Here is a 17,181-nt window from a genome sequence, read left to right on the forward strand (position 1 = left end):
TTTGCATATGCAATGAGAGAAAAAATAACTTAATATGTGAAAATAAATTTTATTATTGCAATTTTATTGTTGATCACTTCTTTTCATACTTCGTGAATATAAATACGAGCATATAAAACATTTTACACATGAGCCACAGCCTAAAAATACACATCATGGCCAGTTACTGTTTGTACATCACAGGCAACATCTCAGTAATTTTCCATGCTCCACGCGGTCCAGCCCACAACACGCTGCGATGCAAAACCCGCCTCATACATGAGACCAAGGGCAAAAGACGCGCTGGGAGGGGTCAATCCTGACTGACAGCACCTCTACCCAATCACATGCGTGCACGGCTTCCGCGTTGCTCTCACCGACCAATCAGCTGCAGCGGAGGGCGTGGCCGCAGTCCGAATTTTCCGCGGCGCTACGGCGTGAAAACTAAACCGAGATGGAATATGCCAGTCTGAACCGGTTTCAACCGGTCTTGCGTGTGATGCATGAGACTATAGAGGAGCAGGGTCACAGTCTCTCGCAGATATCTGCTTCCAAAACAACGGTTTTTCTGCAATAGACAAAATAATAAACTAACGATTGGTTTGATGCTGTTGTTATAAAACGGAATGAGTAGTTAAAGCGAGCTGTAAACCGTCATACAGAGAGACAGATGAACTAACACGAGCTGCTGACTGAAAGAGGACCTGGATTCAATTACTGAAGAAAATAATTAAAAATAACACCGACATTGTGTGTTTTGGGCGGTTTTCATGTATCGTTTGTTTCGCACTATAGTGTGTTTGGCTAACCAGCTAACGTTAGTTAGCATTTGAAGTGCACTTGCTAGATGCTCAGATTGCATTTTTAATACACACGCTATCCGTGTAAAATGAGATAAATACGTTAGGTATTTTTTTTTTTTTTTACCTGAACGTCTTGATCTTGTTTTGACGCGACGCGCGTTTCAGGACACTTAACCTAACGTTAGTTCCCAAAACACGTTAGCATTTACAATTTTTTCAGCGAGAAGGAGTTTTGGTTAAAACAGGTAAGTTTAAAGGTTGTTCTTGAGGTGTTTGGTGAAACGGTTGTGTGTTATAAATAGTATCTACTACGATAAGCGAGTTGAATGAAGTGCTAGTTTGCTGACACACTGCTAGTGTTGACCAGAAACGAAAACGCGGTTTGTTCCTCGTCGCTGCCCGTAACTGCAAGGCGCTCAACTAGAATTCACGTGGGCTGCTCTAAAATAAGTTTAATCAGTGTATATGAATATCTGTTGACTCAAATGCGTGTTTAGAAAGAACACACATTTAATGTGTGTTAAACTGCCATGTTAGCCCTTTTTAGAAGCGTTTAACTTGTAGTACTAGCTGTTGTATCGGTGAACTCAGCAAGACTGTCATTATAGGTTGTATTTCAGCGACTAAAGTGCTCCCACGTGGTTTGAGCCTCTGGTTTGGTGTCTGACTTTTAGCATCAGAGATCATTCTGGTTAAACCACTAGTAAACTGTTAGGATGAATGGTCACATAACTGTCACTATTGATGTTTGATAACTAAAAGATGTCCGTCTTGTCTTACAGCTCTATGCCGGCAGACATGACCATGTTGGCGGATCACACAGCACGGCAGTTGCTGGACTTCAGTCAAAAGCTAGACATCAACCTGCTGGACAATGTTGTCAACTCCATGTACTATGATGTGGGATCTCAGGTATGAGTCGATTTGCGAAATCCAAGAAGATTTGATCGCACTCAAATTGTTATTTGGTGTTTTATCAGACATGTGCAGTGCATCAAATGTGGTTTTTGTTGTGATTATTTTAGCAAAGACTGGCACAAGAAGTTCTCACCAACCTAAAGGACCACCCAGATGCCTGGACCAGAGTGGACACCATACTGGAGTTCTCGCAGAACATGAAGACAAAAGTATGTTAACATTAATGTGTTTCCACGTTTAGAGTCCTGCAGCTAAAAGCCATCCGGGAGCATTTATTCTGCCGTGCTAAACTGATGTTTACTCTTTTTGCTGTTTGTATTGCAGTACTATGCTCTTCAGATACTGGAGACCGTGATCAAAACGCGCTGGAAGATTCTTCCTCGAAATCAGTGTGATGGTTAGGGACTGTTTGACTTCAGTCTGAATATTAGCACACGCCGACCTTGGTGTTTATGGAAGATTTATTGTACACCTCCACATTGTATAACCCTGCTGCCATGTGAAATCCTGATGACTCGTTAAGAAATAACTGACATCTCTCTGTCTGTCCACAGGAATTAAAAAGTATGTCGTTGGGCTGATTATTAAGACTTCCTCTGATCCCAACAGCGTAGAGGTAATAAAAAACGCTTCAGATGTTGTTATTTCTACAGTTTGTACCATTTAAATGACTTGAAATTAGATTGTTTTTCAGTTTAATTTTAGTTAACGTTTTGTTGTTTTTAACTAACTTAAACAAAACAAAAAAAATGAGATGTTGCCTCGGTAATTAACTGAATAATATATTTTGCTTAGTGTTTATTTAATTTAAATTAATTACTACATTTCGGTCTGTTAGTTACAACTAAAATTGTTAAAATATTTTAAAACTGTTGGATATTTTTATTAGCTTTTTTTAATGTCTACATTTAGTTTTTGTTAATTTAAGTTTTAGTTAATGAATTAGTACTTCAACTCAAACTAAATGAAAATGAAAATATATGCCTTGGTGTCTAACTGATATAAAGTTTTTTTTTTTTTTTTTTTTTTTTTTTTTAATGTTGATTATATTTCCATTAATTAGTCCATTTCTATCAGCTGGTTACAACTAGTGGTTGCCGATATTTGGCATTTTTTAAATATCGGCCGATGCGTCCTTTTATTTTGATGGCACGTCAGACTTTTATTTTGACGACTATGAGAACAGTCTTTCACAGTTCTGTCTAATACGGATAGGAGTCTATCTAAAAATCAGATAGAATGGTTAAACAAAGGAATTAAAATGTATACAAATGTATTATAATGATTGCTTTTGTATTATTAGTAATAGAAAGGAAAGCATTCAGCAAATGCACATTTGTCATTTAAAGGAGACATATTATGCCCCTTTTTACAATGTGATATAAGTCTCTGGTGTCCCCCAGAATATGAAGTTTCAGCTCAAAATACCCCACAGATCATGTATTATATCATTGTGAAAATGCCTATTTTTCGTGCCTGTTTCTTTAAATCCAAATGAGCTGCTGCTCCCGTCCCCTTTCCAGAATATAGCTGCGCCATTTCAGCTCGTACCTGCTAAAAACATCTGTTTTGGTTCTGATTATCATGTTTATCGTGCTGAAATCATGCGTTTTAAACCATATGAGTTTAAACTTCTGATATGCGGTTTTCTGAGTGCACACATCCGAAGCACACGGACAGAAAGTTCTCTGCTCGTCTGTGCAGCCAAAGGCTCAAATGCTCAAACTTTCACCATGGCATTAGAACTGGTGCACCTTGCAAAATCAAACTTACAGATTAAGGGGAGGTAATATTATAATGAGATCCCTTTACCACGTCACCAAGGGAGCGAAATCAGACACACTCGTTTATTTCAGAAGCTTGCAGAAAAAGGCTTACTAAAGAGTTACTGGGTTAATCTTTTTCTCGTTTCCTTGGTTGGTAGATGCACTGATCATAGCACTTAAAACCTGGAAAAGTCAGGTGGGGGGGGGCGCGAGTGAAATTAGACAAACTTGGGGGGGCGCATGTCCTAAAAGGTTGAAAACCCCTGATCTAAAGTATAAGTGTGTGTGTGTTTTACACATTTTTTTTTTTAATCCATTTTCAAATTATTTCAAATTTCTTAAATATTAATTGCAATAAATAAAATTATATATCGGCTTTAGATCGGCTGTCCAAGATATCGGCGTCGGCACCGGCTGTCAAAAAAACAATATTGGTCGACCACTAGTTACAACCAAAATATAAAAAAAAAACATTTTCATTAATTTAAATAAAATAACTGAAATAAACTTTAAACTATTTTTATTTTATTTAGCATTCAGTTATTTTTTTTTAGTTAACCCTGATTAGTACTAGTTATTTAACTGAATGCATACGTGTTGACTTGTATTTGTACTCTTACAGAAGGAAGGGGTTTACATAGCAAAGCTCAACATGATCCTGGTGCAGGTAAGTGTGTTTTCAGGAAAATCTATAGTCATGATATTGTGAGAGCGAAGGGCTCATGGATTTATTACTGTTGATGTTTTTCTGTTTGTGTGTAGATTTTGAAGCAGGAGTGGCCGAAGCACTGGCCCACGTTCATCAGTGACATTGTAGGAGCGAGTCGCACCAGCGAGAGCCTGTGTCAGAACAACATGATCATCCTGAAGCTCCTCAGTGAGGAGGTGTTTGACTTCTCCAGCGGTCAGATGACTCAGGTCAAAGCCAAACACCTGAAGGACAGGTACACATGACCTGTAACACGTGTGACAGTTGCAGACTTTGCAGGGTGTGGTTGGCAAAATAACTGCAGTGATATATGCTCAACCTCTTTCCCTTTTTTCTTTTTGCAGTATGTGCAACGAATTTTCCCAAATCTTCCAGCTGTGCCAGTTCGTCATGGTATGTTTCAGGCATATTATTACAGCGTTAGTGTTTTTATAGTGTGTTTGTTTTTAGTATTAAAGGTATAGTTCACCCAAAAATGTAAATTAGCTGAAAATGTACTCGGTGTCAGGCTGTCCAAGATATAGATGAGTTTTTGTTCATGGGAGCAGATTTGGAGAATTTTTGCATTGCATCACTTGCTCACCAGTGTATCCTCAGAATGAGAGTCCAAACAGCTGATTAAAAACATCCCAATAATACACAATTTTCCCTTTTGGGTGAACTATTTATTTATGTGCAGTTCACTATATTAATGCCTCTCATTTTTAAAGGGGTCCTATTATGCTCTTTTACAAAGTCTTGATTTTGTTTTGAGGGTGTGCTAGAACCTGCTCTCATGCTTTGTGGTTCGAAAATCGCATTATTTTTTACATTATTTACATTATTACAATACCTTTCTTCCCAGTCTGGCACAAACGGCTGGATTAGTTCCGGGTTTGATGAAGGCCCTCTTTCCGAAAAACGAAATGTGTTGTGATTGGTTGGCTGCCCCAGTGCGTTGTGATTGGCGAACAGCTTAGACGGTGTTTCAGTACTGCCCCGCCCCTTGCCAAAACAGCAAGTTTGTCAGTATTGCTATATCAATTCAGACCTCGAGAATATTGACCAATATATTACAAGACATATTAAAGTGGTAATGTTATTGTTTTTATTTTTTTTGGCTAAATCAAGTTTTAGAAAGGATGTCAACAACAGCTTAAAAATAACTGCATTTACCATGTACAGATAAGTGCTCCGGTAATATGCATTGTTTATTGTTCTTTAATTCTAACATTATAACATGAATTGCACTGAAACTGTTATACAGTTGAATTTATTTATACCATAGTCCCACAGACTTTCACTATTTGTGGTGGCATATATATGCAAATTCATTCTCTGCCAGCAGGAGCCGCTGTTGGAGCGGGAGAGATCGAGGTTCTTCCCCGGTAACGCTGTACACAAAACAGAGCTCCGCTCACAAACGCTGCTTTATCAGACATTATATGCAAGATGAAATGAAAATGACATCCAAAATTGTCGGAAGACAGTCTGTTTCCATCAGAAATACAGTGACATAAAAGCACCCACACCGGGTTTTGATTTTGAAACGTGCAGTGCTCAACCAAGCGATCTCGCCAACCGCTCGAATTTCCGTAGGCGGGGTTTATTTTAATGATATTCTAATGGGCCGCTTTGTGATATATCAAACACTGGAAAACAACGCTGTAGTCCAAACGAGCCGTTTGCTGTAGTTCTTGAAAAGGGATTTTTAAAAAAACTAAATATCTCCCTTTGGAGTGGACTTTGAGATTTGTAACTCTGTAGATCGTTTTATGCCCAAACACACACTACACACTGACTAAAATTCAAAAAGTGAAAAAGCATAATAGCACCCCTTTAAATCTGACTTGATGCTGTGTACATCAGGAAAATTCCCAGAATGCCCCTCTGGTCCAAGCCACATTGGAGACCCTCCTTCGTTTCCTGAACTGGATTCCACTTGGCTACATATTTGAGACCAAACTCATCAGCACGCTGGTGTACAAGGTAACACGACTTGAGGTCTCTATCTGTAACTCTTTTGATTTAGTGAAAAGCTGTTGTAGCAGACTTCCGTCACTCCTCTCACAAAGGCGCACTGTCATTGGTTCAGCTTGCCATTGCGTAAGAAAGAGAGGGAAATCATTGGAGCACTGGCTGTTCTCATTGGCTCTCTTCTCAAAGTTTTGTGTCTGAGCTGGTGCTCCAACATTTATAGCCTTTCACTTAGTAAAAATCACTGAGTGTTCCAGAAAGTTTATCGTTTGTGTTCTGATTTATTCCACAGTTTCTGAATGTTCCAATGTTCCGGAACATTACTCTAAAGTGTCTGACAGAGATCGCAGGTGTCAGTGTCAGTCAGTACGAGGAGCAGTTTGTCAACCTGTTCACTCTCACCATGATGCAGCTCAAACAGGTACATGTGCACACACACACAAACGGTTTTCTTTTCTTTTGTTTTTTTAAATTAAAATACTTTTATTCAGCAAGGACACATTAAATTGATCAAATGTGACCATTAAGACATTTGTTACAAAAGATTTGTATTTCAAATAAATAGCCGTAGTATCAGTGTGTTCAGTGTGTCAGTGTTGCATGGGGTAAAAGGGGAGGGGGGGCAAGGACGGGAGGGAGTTCAGCTTCCTGACAGCCTGATGTATGAAGCTGTCCTTCAGTCTGCTGGTCCTCGCCTGGAGACTCCGCAGTCTCCTCCCTGATGGCAGCAGACTGAAAAAGCTGTGTGTTGGGTGGGTGGGATCACCTGCAATGCAGAGGGCTTTGCGGGTGAGACGGGTGCTGTAAATGTCCTGGAGGGAGGGGAGAGAGACACCAACGATCTTCTCAGCTGCTCTCACTGTGTGTTGAAGTGACTTGCGGCAGGATGCGTTGCAAGCGCCATACCACACAGTGATGCAGCTAGTTAGAATGCTCTCGATGGTCCCTCTGTAGACGGTGCACATGATGGGGGCCGGGGCTCTGGCTCTTCTGAGTTTGCGGAGGAAGTAGAGACGCTGCTGTGCTTTCTTGGCCAGTGCTACAGTGTTGTTAGTCCAGGAGAGGTCCTCTGTGATGTGCACACCCAGGAACTTGGTGCTGCTCACTCTCTCCACAGTCGCACCGTTGATGGTCAGAGGAGCATGCTGAGCATCAAATTAGGCTTTGATCACAGAAATTACATTTTAAAATATTTTACAATACTAATATATTACAGTACAAAAAGCGTATTTTAAGTTGTAATCAATTCACAATATTACTGTATTTTTTTAAAAATGCAACCTTGGTGAACATAAGACACTTCCTTCAAAAACATTTAAAAAAATCTTTTGAATGCTAGTGTGAGACAATATTACGTTATCTGTTTGGAAGAGCTCATGATGTCAGAGGGATCTATACAAATGTTTGCAGCATGTGGGATCTTGAATTTGACTAATTAAACTTGAAACTTTCGCATTATCATTTTGTGAATAGCTTGAGTGTTTCAAAAAATAAACTATTCCAAAGTATGAATTTTTAAACAACACATCAAATGCACCTCTAAAAACTAGTGAAGAAAACTATAACCCTCATTTACTCAACAGATGCTACCTCTGAACACTAATATCCGTCTGGCGTATTCAAATGGGAGAGACGATGAGCAGAACTTCATCCAGAACCTCAGTCTGTTTCTCTGCACCTTCCTCAAAGAGCACGGACAACTGATAGAGAAGAGACTGAACCTCAGAGAGACGCTCATGGAGGTACACGCACAGTTAAATGTAGAGAAATACACAGTAAAGTGACACACAGACTCCTAATTGTTTGACTCCCATGTGCCCAGGCTCTGCATTACATGCTGCTGGTGTCTGAGGTGGAGGAGACGGAGATCTTTAAGATCTGTCTGGAGTACTGGAACCATCTGGCCGCTGAGCTCTACAGAGAGAGTCCTTTCTCTACCTCCACCTCTCCGCTGCTCTCAACCAGCCAGCACTTCGACGTGCCGCCCCGCAGACACCTCTACCTGCCTGTGCTCTCTAAGGTCAGTTAGCTGAGCTGTACAGCAGCTCTGCCTCAAAATATTGGTAGCTGGAGAAAAACCGACAGTGTTCTTGACCCGTCTCAGGTGCGTCTGCTGATGGTGAGTCGCATGGCCAAACCAGAGGAGGTTCTGGTAGTGGAGAACGATCAGGGCGAGGTGGTTAGAGAATTTATGAAGGACACAGACTCCATCAACCTCTACAAGAACATGAGAGAGACTCTGGGTAATTATTATGGGCTGTTCTCTAACTGAAGGGAAAAAGTCGATGGAGAAAGCTTGATAATGATGTATTCCTCCTGTCCAGTCTACTTGACTCATCTGGACTATGCGGATACGGAGCGGATCATGACAGAGAAGCTTCATAATCAGGTGAACGGTACCGAGTGGTCCTGGAGGAACCTGAACACGCTGTGCTGGGCCATCGGCTCCATCAGTGGGGCCATGCATGAAGAGGATGAGAAGAGATTCCTCGTCACCGTCATTAAGGTATTTATTCATGCATTTGTTATTGCCCATCAGGAAGTGTTATGTGAAAACGATTGTTCAAGTGCAACTGAAATGTTTGCTGTTGCATGCTATAACACTTTACATACAGTGTATGCTACTGTTTTTTTAATAACAAATATAATACTTTCATTCAGCAAGAATGCATTCAGTTGATCGAAAGTTAGAGAAGATGCTTTCATTGTTTCAAAAGATTTCTATTTCAAGTAAATGCATAGAGTAAAGTGCATTTGAACTTTCTATTTATCAAGGAATTTCCACAAAAGGTTTTCATTATTGATAATCAGAAATGATTCTTGAGCAGCAGATCAGCATATTACAATGATTTCTGAAGGATCATGTGACACTGGAGTAATGATGCTCAAAATTCAGCTTTAATCGCAAGAATAAACTACATTTTACAACAGAAAACAGCTATTTAAAATTTTTCACAATATTACTGTTTTTACTGTATTTTAATCAAATAAATGCAGCCTTGGTGTGCAGAAGAGACTTTTCAAAAACATTAAAAGTCCAATACTAAATTTCTGTTTCTGTCTCAGGACTTGCTGGGTCTGTGTGAACAGAAAAGAGGGAAAGATAACAAGGCCATCATCGCCTCCAACATCATGTACATCGTCGGCCAGTACCCACGTTTCCTCAGGGCCCACTGGAAGTTCCTTAAGACTGTCGTCAACAAGCTGTTTGAGTTCATGCACGGTGAGGAACAGATTGTTTGAGCTTAAGAGTTCATGCATATTTTTGCTAATCTTCTCACAAGAATGTATATTAATTGGAAAGTCTCTCTCTCTCTCTCTCTCTCTCTCTCTCAGAGACTCATGACGGCGTGCAGGACATGGCCTGTGACACCTTCATCAAGATCGCTCAGAAGTGCAGGAGGCATTTTGTGCAGGTTCAGGTGGGGGAGGTGATGCCCTTCATCGATGAGATCCTCAACAACATCAACACCATCATCTGTGACCTGCAGCCGCAGCAGGTGCACACGTTCTACGAGGCTGTGGGCTACATGATCGGAGCACAGACAGACCAGGCCGTCCAGGAGCGACTGATCGAGAAATACATGCTCCTCCCCAACCAGGTGTGGGACAGCATCATCCAGCAGGCCACCAAGGTGAGAACCAGTGTAATTTTTGTATTATTGAGACACTGTTATAGTTTATTAATAAATTGAATTACGTATTTTTAGATTTTCCTTTTTTATTGTATTCATTTGTGTTCCAGTTTATTTTGTTTAATTTTTGTTTTTATAATTTTTTTGAATGCTTTTCAATGTCTATGAAGTTATTATATTTTATTATATATAGCTATTTTATTGATAAAATTGCGGGGCAGTGCTAAAAAGTTTGTTCCTGAATGTCTGTGTGCGGCCGCAACTTGATCTGTGTAAGTGACTGAGCGCGTGTGTGCGTTAGATACAGTGAAGATGGCGTATTACTTTAGGATGCTTCTAATTTTGATATTTTTTAAATGTAGAGAGTGCGTTAATTTGTGCAGTGATAACCTTATTGTCAATTGATTTGGTTCAAAATAAGTCAGACTAACTGAAATAAGCATGGCTTGTTTGGTAAACCTGTTTTATGAAACAGCCCCCTGGTCTAAAGCAGGCTAACTGTCAGGCTAAGCTGAGCCCCTCTAACACTGACCAATAGGAACACAATATTACCACGGTCTCGCATAATATTATCAGAATAATTTTTTTTTTTACAGTTTCTTGCCATGCAGCCTTTCTCTCTGGTTTTATGACAGCTGTACCTTTTTATAGTTTGCAGAACATTAGAACATTACAATCTAAAATTGCTATTTAAAGCATTAAAATAATTAAATTAAAAGTGAAAATAAATAATAAAGAAAATGACTATTTTAACTGCTATAAAAAACTCATTTGAGCTTAGTACTTAGTACTGGACTAGCTTACATTTGATTTACCGATTACAATTGTCCCTTTGCAGTCACTGCTATCATAAAAATACACTTATGTAAGTTTAAAATTCTACAAAAGACACATTTAATGTCCAACAACAAATATTTTAGCAAAATGTATGTTTTACTCTGAATTATTGCGCTCCTCGATTGCACCTCACCCACTCCTGACAGCAAAATAGATATGTTTACATGACTTTCTAACATTTACAGATTAAAAAATATACCTGTGACATGTCAGTTATGCACTGAGGAAAACACAACGTCTCAAATGCATTAAACAGCTCCGATATGTTCGCGGTTTGCCATAGTGGATCGATCTGATCCATGATCGACATTAAGGTCTGCTTAAGAATAAGTGTTATAAATAATGAATTTGTCGTTTAGGAACCGCTTTAGCCCCGATTGATTTGTTAGGTTATTGTAAATCAGGTTTTGGACTTTAATCCCAGTTTTTCCTCGGGTCTCCGTGCTGTTGTGATTCGTCATATTCACGCAGCAGTGGTGATGAGAGAACGCGCTTGAGAAACCGTTTCAAGAGGAGAAATCTGTCACAGATCATTTTCACTTTCTAAATAATAAAAGTATAGCGCATCCACTTGTAATTACATGTAAATAAATAGTTTTTTACCGTTGCAAGTATGTTAGAAACGATGCATCATGATTTAAATGCCAATTTGTAGCCGATGCACACTTTTTAAACCAATGCATCGTAGCGTTAACGTTTTATGCCGATGCACCGAGCGAATCGGGGAATCTTCCCATCCCTAATACACAGACAGAGGTGGCCAAAATGATTACAACATTAGTATTTTCAGCAGCTACAAAATGGTTTTAAGTCACTTACTTCTACCTTTTGCTGTAGTGTCAGTAGGAAATATAATTTCCAAACATTCATTTTTACATCAATTGTAATAATCCAGTGAGATTTGAGATGTTGTGAGATTTTGCATCTTGGAGACGTTGCCACAGTTCTTCTGTATTTAGTCTATCTCAGGTTGTTGTTTCTTCATGTCATTCCAGACAGACTGGATGATGATCAGATCTCTGTGTAAACCAATATTTCCTACAGACTCACTACAGCAAAAGATAGAAATAACTCAAAACCATTTTACATGTAAAACCATCAAGTTAAACTGAATAAAAATGAATGTTTTCTTGATAACTATCGGAATTGAAATAAGTAAAAAAAAAAACATTATTTTAACTTATGGTTTTTAGTTGTCATTTTAGTTAAAAATAATAACCCATCATGAAACAAGTTATTAATCCAGCTTCTCTTTTGTAATAAGATACATTTTAATACTCAAATGAAAACCAAAAGAGGTCGTATAGAAAACAGGGTTTTTTAAAGGTTTATACTTTTAATGTTAAGTTATAACTCCCAAGATTGAAACAACAACACCTGAACTCAAAGCACATGATGTTTCTCTTCAATCAGAACGTGGACATCCTGAAGGACCCAGAGACGGTGCGTCAGCTAGGCAGCATCCTGAAGACCAACGTGAGGGCGTGTAAAGCTGTGGGTCACCCATTCGTCCTGCAGCTCGGCCGCATTTACCTGGACATGCTCAACGTCTACAAGTGCCTGAGCGAGAACATCTCTTCTGCCGTCCAGAGCAACGGTGAGACATGGAGGACATGACCCAGCAACTGGCATGTAAAAACGGCTCGTGGTAAACTTTTGTCTTCCCCTGCAGGTGAGATGGTGACCAAGCAACCTCTGATACGGAGCATGCGGACGGTGAAGAGAGAGACGCTAAAGCTCATCTCCGGATGGGTCAGCCGCTCAAATGACCCACAGATGGTTAGTTCTGATGTTCCTGGATCAATCTGCGTTCGTGCCGAAACATTGAGTCAGGTTCGACAGCAGTACAAAGCATTGTTGTTGTCTATTCAGGTTGGAGAGAACTTCGTTCCACCTTTGCTGGAGGCAGTTCTCATCGATTACCAAAGGAACGTTCCAGCAGCTCGAGAACCAGAAGTGCTCAGCACTATGGCAACCATCGTCAACAAGCTGGGCGCTCACATAACAGGAGAGATTCCCAAAATATTCGATGCTGTGTTTGAGTGCACCCTCGACATGATCAACAAGGTTAGTCCATCCTGTGTCCGTGCAACTGTTTCGTTTCATATCTTCAGTTGTTTCTTCTGAATCAAACCAGCATATGTCTAGTAGAGAGTATACACTATTCAGGGCTGAGCAATTAATCAAGATGGAACCAAAACCGAGACACTGAACCAGTGTTTTCAGTGTCTCAAGGCGTCTTGGCTCACAGTAAATGCTTCACATGAACTCATAAGTTGCTTATGAATTACTTATAATAACTTATAATCTTCTCAAAACTGTAACGAGAAGCACCGTCTCAGTTTTGCCAAACTAAAAGCCAAATAGTTCAATGTTTGAAAATTGAGATCTATAAATATTAGTATCGCAATTTAACAGGTGTACTGTAAAATGAACAACAATAAATATTTTATAAATTTGTTTTATAGTGAAATGGTATTGCATTAGTTATTAGTAAGTTTGTTACTAAAAGTAAAAAATATTACTAAGTATTGTTTTTTTATATTTATATTGATTAACCTTAGTAACCTTATTAGTAGTAATTGTATATATTAGGTACTTTTTTTTATTTTACATCAACATGGCATTGTTACAAAAGTAAAATATTTTAAAATTTTTCATTTTTTTTTATTTAAACTTAGTAAGTTGTTGTTGTCACAAATTCTCTATTGACTGAATTGTGCAGCCCTATAAAGAAAGACTGCAATCTGGAACCTTTCCTTCCTTTCTTTCTTTCTCTCTCCCCTACCAATGCTCTTTGTTTTGCCTCTGTCAGAACTTTGAGGAGTTCCCCGAACACAGGACGCATTTCTTCTACCTGCTGCAAGCCGTCAACTCCCAGTGTTTCCCAGCATTCCTGTCCATTCCACCAGCACAGTTCAAACTGGTTCTGGACTCCATCATCTGGGCCTTCAAACACACCATGAGGAATGTGGCCGACACAGGTGAGCGGAGAGAACAAATAAACACACTTCTCTGTGTGAAAGCAAAAGGATTTGATTTTACAAATTGTGGTGTTCAAAAATAAAATTTTTGATAGTCGAGCATCTGTGACCTGTGTTTGTGTTTTTGCACAATGTTTTTGACCGTAATTGCCCTGAGTCACATACACCAATGAAAACGCTGACTGTGTGTTTGTGCATCTCCAGGGCTTCAGGTCTTGTACACGATGCTGCAGAACATCGCACAGGAAGAGGGAGCAGCTCAGAGCTTCTATCAGACCTACTTCTGCGACATCCTGCAGCACATTTTCTCCGTTGTCACGGATACGTCTCATACTGCTGGTCAGTTGCTAGGCAGAGAGAGAGTGACATGTTTTCAGCGTAACTAATGGAGCCGTTATTTTGAACAAAACTGCTTCACATCAGTCACACAGTGAATCTCACAAACACTGCTGATCAGGTCATTTTCCACCTGAAATGCAAAATATTAAGAAAATAGGATTTGTTTTGAGCTTTGACAATTTTGTTTATAGATATCATTATTGTTGCGTGCATTTCTCTCTTTCTTAAGTGTAACATTTAAATTGTGATGTGTTCATTTATACTGATTTAAACTTAAAACTAGGGATGCTCCGATCAGGATTTTTGCAGCCGATACAGAGTACTGATTTCTTGTCACGGTGATCGGCCGATGCAGATTCAGATGCTTCAAGCTTTATGTAATATTATATAAATAATCGCACAAATTAATCCTTATACAGTGAACATTTTAATATTCCTTTAAAATGGTGTTTATGCATAACTTTATGTATATCAGGATACTTAATATAACACAAAAATAAATGCAAACAAAACCAAGGCAGAGATGGGCACTCGAGTAGTGACTCTGACTCGAGTCGCATTTTTATAGCCTTCAGTTCAGACTTGAACTGAAATGACTACAGACTTTACTCGACTCGAGGAAAAGGACTTGTGAATATTTTAAAAGCAACTCGAGTCTTTTATCCTTAAATACTTGTATAAGTGCATCCGCACCCCGCCATCCATCCGGACCGCGAGCCGTAACAGCAGCACCATTTTAAGTGAGCGGCGCATCAAAACAGCGGAGCGGATCACATAACAAGCGCTCAGGGTCATTTATGGTAAATATCTTTCAGCGCTCCATTCTCATATTTTTTTATCTAAAGCTAAATGCGCTTTATTCAAGCCCTTGCAGCTCTGTGTGCTTTCTCTCTCCGGAGGCACGCCGGCGCCAAGTTCAAGAGCTGCTGCGGTTATTTTAACAACAGAAACACAGTGAGAGGCAAAATTATTGATTACTTTCACTAAAATACAGCAGAAAAAAACAATGCTGCAAATGTAGTTGTTTTTCTTACTATCTATTTATCTATCTATAACCTACGCCTCAAACCAGATGTAACAAGACGTTTCTGATCAACATTTAGCATTATTATATATATATATATATATATCCATATCCAATGTTAGAGAGAGGACAAAATAAATAAACATTTAAACTCCAACATGAAGAAGTCTGATGTAACTGAATCTGCTGTTAAAAATGAACCATCCATTCATCATATCATCATGCAAAACAGACACAACATGCATAATGTTTCATTGTTTCTTGAAACATCATAGCATTTCCACACCGGCACACATCATATACGTCGTCACGCGTTGACGCCATCAAATTGCGATCGGTTCGTGAGATCGGCCAAATGGATGAGTACCAATCGAGTCATAAAATGTGATTATCGGCCGATGCCGATCGATCGGAGCATCCCTGCTTAAAACATTTGAATGCAGTAATAATATTGCAGATTACTGACTCGGAGGTTAAAATCAGTGTGTGTGTGTTCTGTGGTTTGTGCTGAGCAGGTCTGACGATGCACGCCTCCATCCTCGCCTACATGTTTAACCTGGTGGAAGAGGGTAAAATCAGCGTCACTCTGAACGCAGGAACCACGAGCAACAATCAAGGCTATGTGCAGGAGTTTGTGGCCAATCTGCTGAAGACGGCCTTCCCACATCTGCAAGAGTAAGTGCAGCCTCGAGCATGAGGATTGTGTTTTCAGTGTGTCGCCGGTGTCATGTGTTCATGTTAATGTTGGGGTTATTTTTCAGTGCCCAGGTGAAGGTGTTTGTCACGGGTCTGTTCAGCTTGAATCAGGACATTCCTGCCTTTAAAGAGCACCTCAGGGACTTCCTGGTCCAGATCAAGGTATGTCACTTCCTTCCTGCTAGATTTTGACTTCCCCTTTCTCTAGTCATAGACCAATGCCAGCCAGCCAAAATTTCACAATATAAATGGGTACACATGAGCAGGGTTGAAAATTCACTTTAATGCCAATAGCCACAGTGTTTGATAAATACCCACCTCAATTTATAGTAGTAAAATGATAATAGTAATATTTTAATATTTTAATTTATTTATAATTGACTATTAATGATTATTAGTTACATAGTAAGATTAATAATTAAAATCCTCTGTTATGCATATTAGAAGTTTATTGTTACTGACATTTATAATGTAGTAATATTTATTTTATTATTATGAAAACATTAATATCAATGTATTAGTAGTTAATATTAATAATTCAAATGCTTTTATAAAATATTGTTAGTAGCATTTTAATCAATAGTAATAAAATGCTCTGTTGTATAATAAATTAATAACAATTGTTATTGTGCATACTGTCGTTTGAATAAATATTGATGTTGATTTATATATTAATATATTCAAAATGCTATTATGACTAATTAAATGTTCATTAAATAATCATTAATAGAAACAAAATGCGCTGTGTAATAAATTAATGACTGATTGTACGTAATGTTTTAATAATGTTATTTACATATTAGTTAATATAATCAAAATGCTATTGTTTTGGTTATTACTAATTAAATATTAATAATTAATAGTAATAAAATGCTCTGCTATGAATAATGCATTAATACTAATAAATTGTTATTGTGCATGTTTTAAATGTTATGCTAGTTGTTTATTAGTAGTATTATATAAAGTCTTGTGGCATTCACAAAGTTTCTGCCCTTTAAAATGGATATGGATCTGATTCCCAACTCTAGCTAATACTGATTACAAATGATACATTGTTACACTCTAACATTAAAGATGCTTTCACGTAAAGCTGCTTTCAAAAACATATAATGTGAAACACTACAAATAAGTGTGACTTAACTTGACACAGCGTTGGAGTTGTTCCAGTGGGCTGTTCATAATCGCTCACATTGTGTGTTTGCAGGAGTTTGCAGGCGAGGACTCCACAGATCTGTTCCTGGAGGAGAGGGAAGCGTCTCTGCGTCAGGCTCAGGAGGAGAAACACAAGCTCCAGATGTCTGTCCCAGGAATCCTCAACCCTCACGAGCTCCCAGAGGAAATGTGTGAATGAGCACCTGTGCAGTTTCACACTCATGAAGGAAGAGTGTGTGTGTGTGTGCGCGTGTATAGGGAAGTAGCAGTCAAATAAGGACAAATAGGAAAATCGATCCAGATGTTGGTTGTTTGTCGACCAAATCCATGCCAATATGTAAATTAAAGACATGCCTGTTATTATTAACCTGACTCCTCCCAAA

General features: G+C 38.9%; 1 protein-coding gene across 2 annotated transcripts in view; it reads left to right on the forward strand.

The window, feature by feature from the left end:
- The first annotated feature begins 240 nt into the window (after positions 1-240).
- Positions 241-17,181, forward strand: part of LOC306874148 (exportin-1-like) — a 17,740-nt gene continuing 799 nt past the window's right edge. Inside the window, exons 1-24 of one of the 2 annotated variants that reach the window (XM_079423959.1) lie at positions 241-1,027; positions 1,565-1,694; positions 1,808-1,909; positions 2,025-2,097; positions 2,255-2,316; positions 4,089-4,133; positions 4,229-4,410; positions 4,520-4,568; positions 6,024-6,143; positions 6,424-6,552; positions 7,715-7,873; positions 7,954-8,151; positions 8,236-8,374; positions 8,456-8,637; positions 9,198-9,354; positions 9,468-9,766; positions 12,017-12,200; positions 12,276-12,382; positions 12,476-12,670; positions 13,419-13,587; positions 13,792-13,926; positions 15,466-15,625; positions 15,712-15,808; positions 16,851-17,181. The exon at positions 16,851-17,181 is cut by the window's right edge and continues 799 nt beyond it. In XM_079423959.1, the coding sequence (XP_079280085.1) occupies positions 1,569-1,694; positions 1,808-1,909; positions 2,025-2,097; positions 2,255-2,316; positions 4,089-4,133; positions 4,229-4,410; positions 4,520-4,568; positions 6,024-6,143; positions 6,424-6,552; positions 7,715-7,873; positions 7,954-8,151; positions 8,236-8,374; positions 8,456-8,637; positions 9,198-9,354; positions 9,468-9,766; positions 12,017-12,200; positions 12,276-12,382; positions 12,476-12,670; positions 13,419-13,587; positions 13,792-13,926; positions 15,466-15,625; positions 15,712-15,808; positions 16,851-16,997 (3,216 nt within the window). In that variant the 5' untranslated portion in view covers positions 241-1,027; positions 1,565-1,568 and the 3' untranslated portion in view covers positions 16,998-17,181. Of the gene's footprint in view, positions 1,028-1,446; positions 1,695-1,807; positions 1,910-2,024; positions 2,098-2,254; positions 2,317-4,088; positions 4,134-4,228; positions 4,411-4,519; positions 4,569-6,023; positions 6,144-6,423; positions 6,553-7,714; positions 7,874-7,953; positions 8,152-8,235; positions 8,375-8,455; positions 8,638-9,197; positions 9,355-9,467; positions 9,767-12,016; positions 12,201-12,275; positions 12,383-12,475; positions 12,671-13,418; positions 13,588-13,791; positions 13,927-15,465; positions 15,626-15,711; positions 15,809-16,850 lie in introns of those variants that run through there. The other variant, XM_079423958.1, reaches the window with a different exon arrangement.

This window comes from Barbus barbus, assembly GCF_936440315.1.
Source record: "Barbus barbus genome assembly, chromosome: 8".
Taxonomy (NCBI): Eukaryota; Metazoa; Chordata; class Actinopteri; order Cypriniformes; family Cyprinidae; genus Barbus; species Barbus barbus.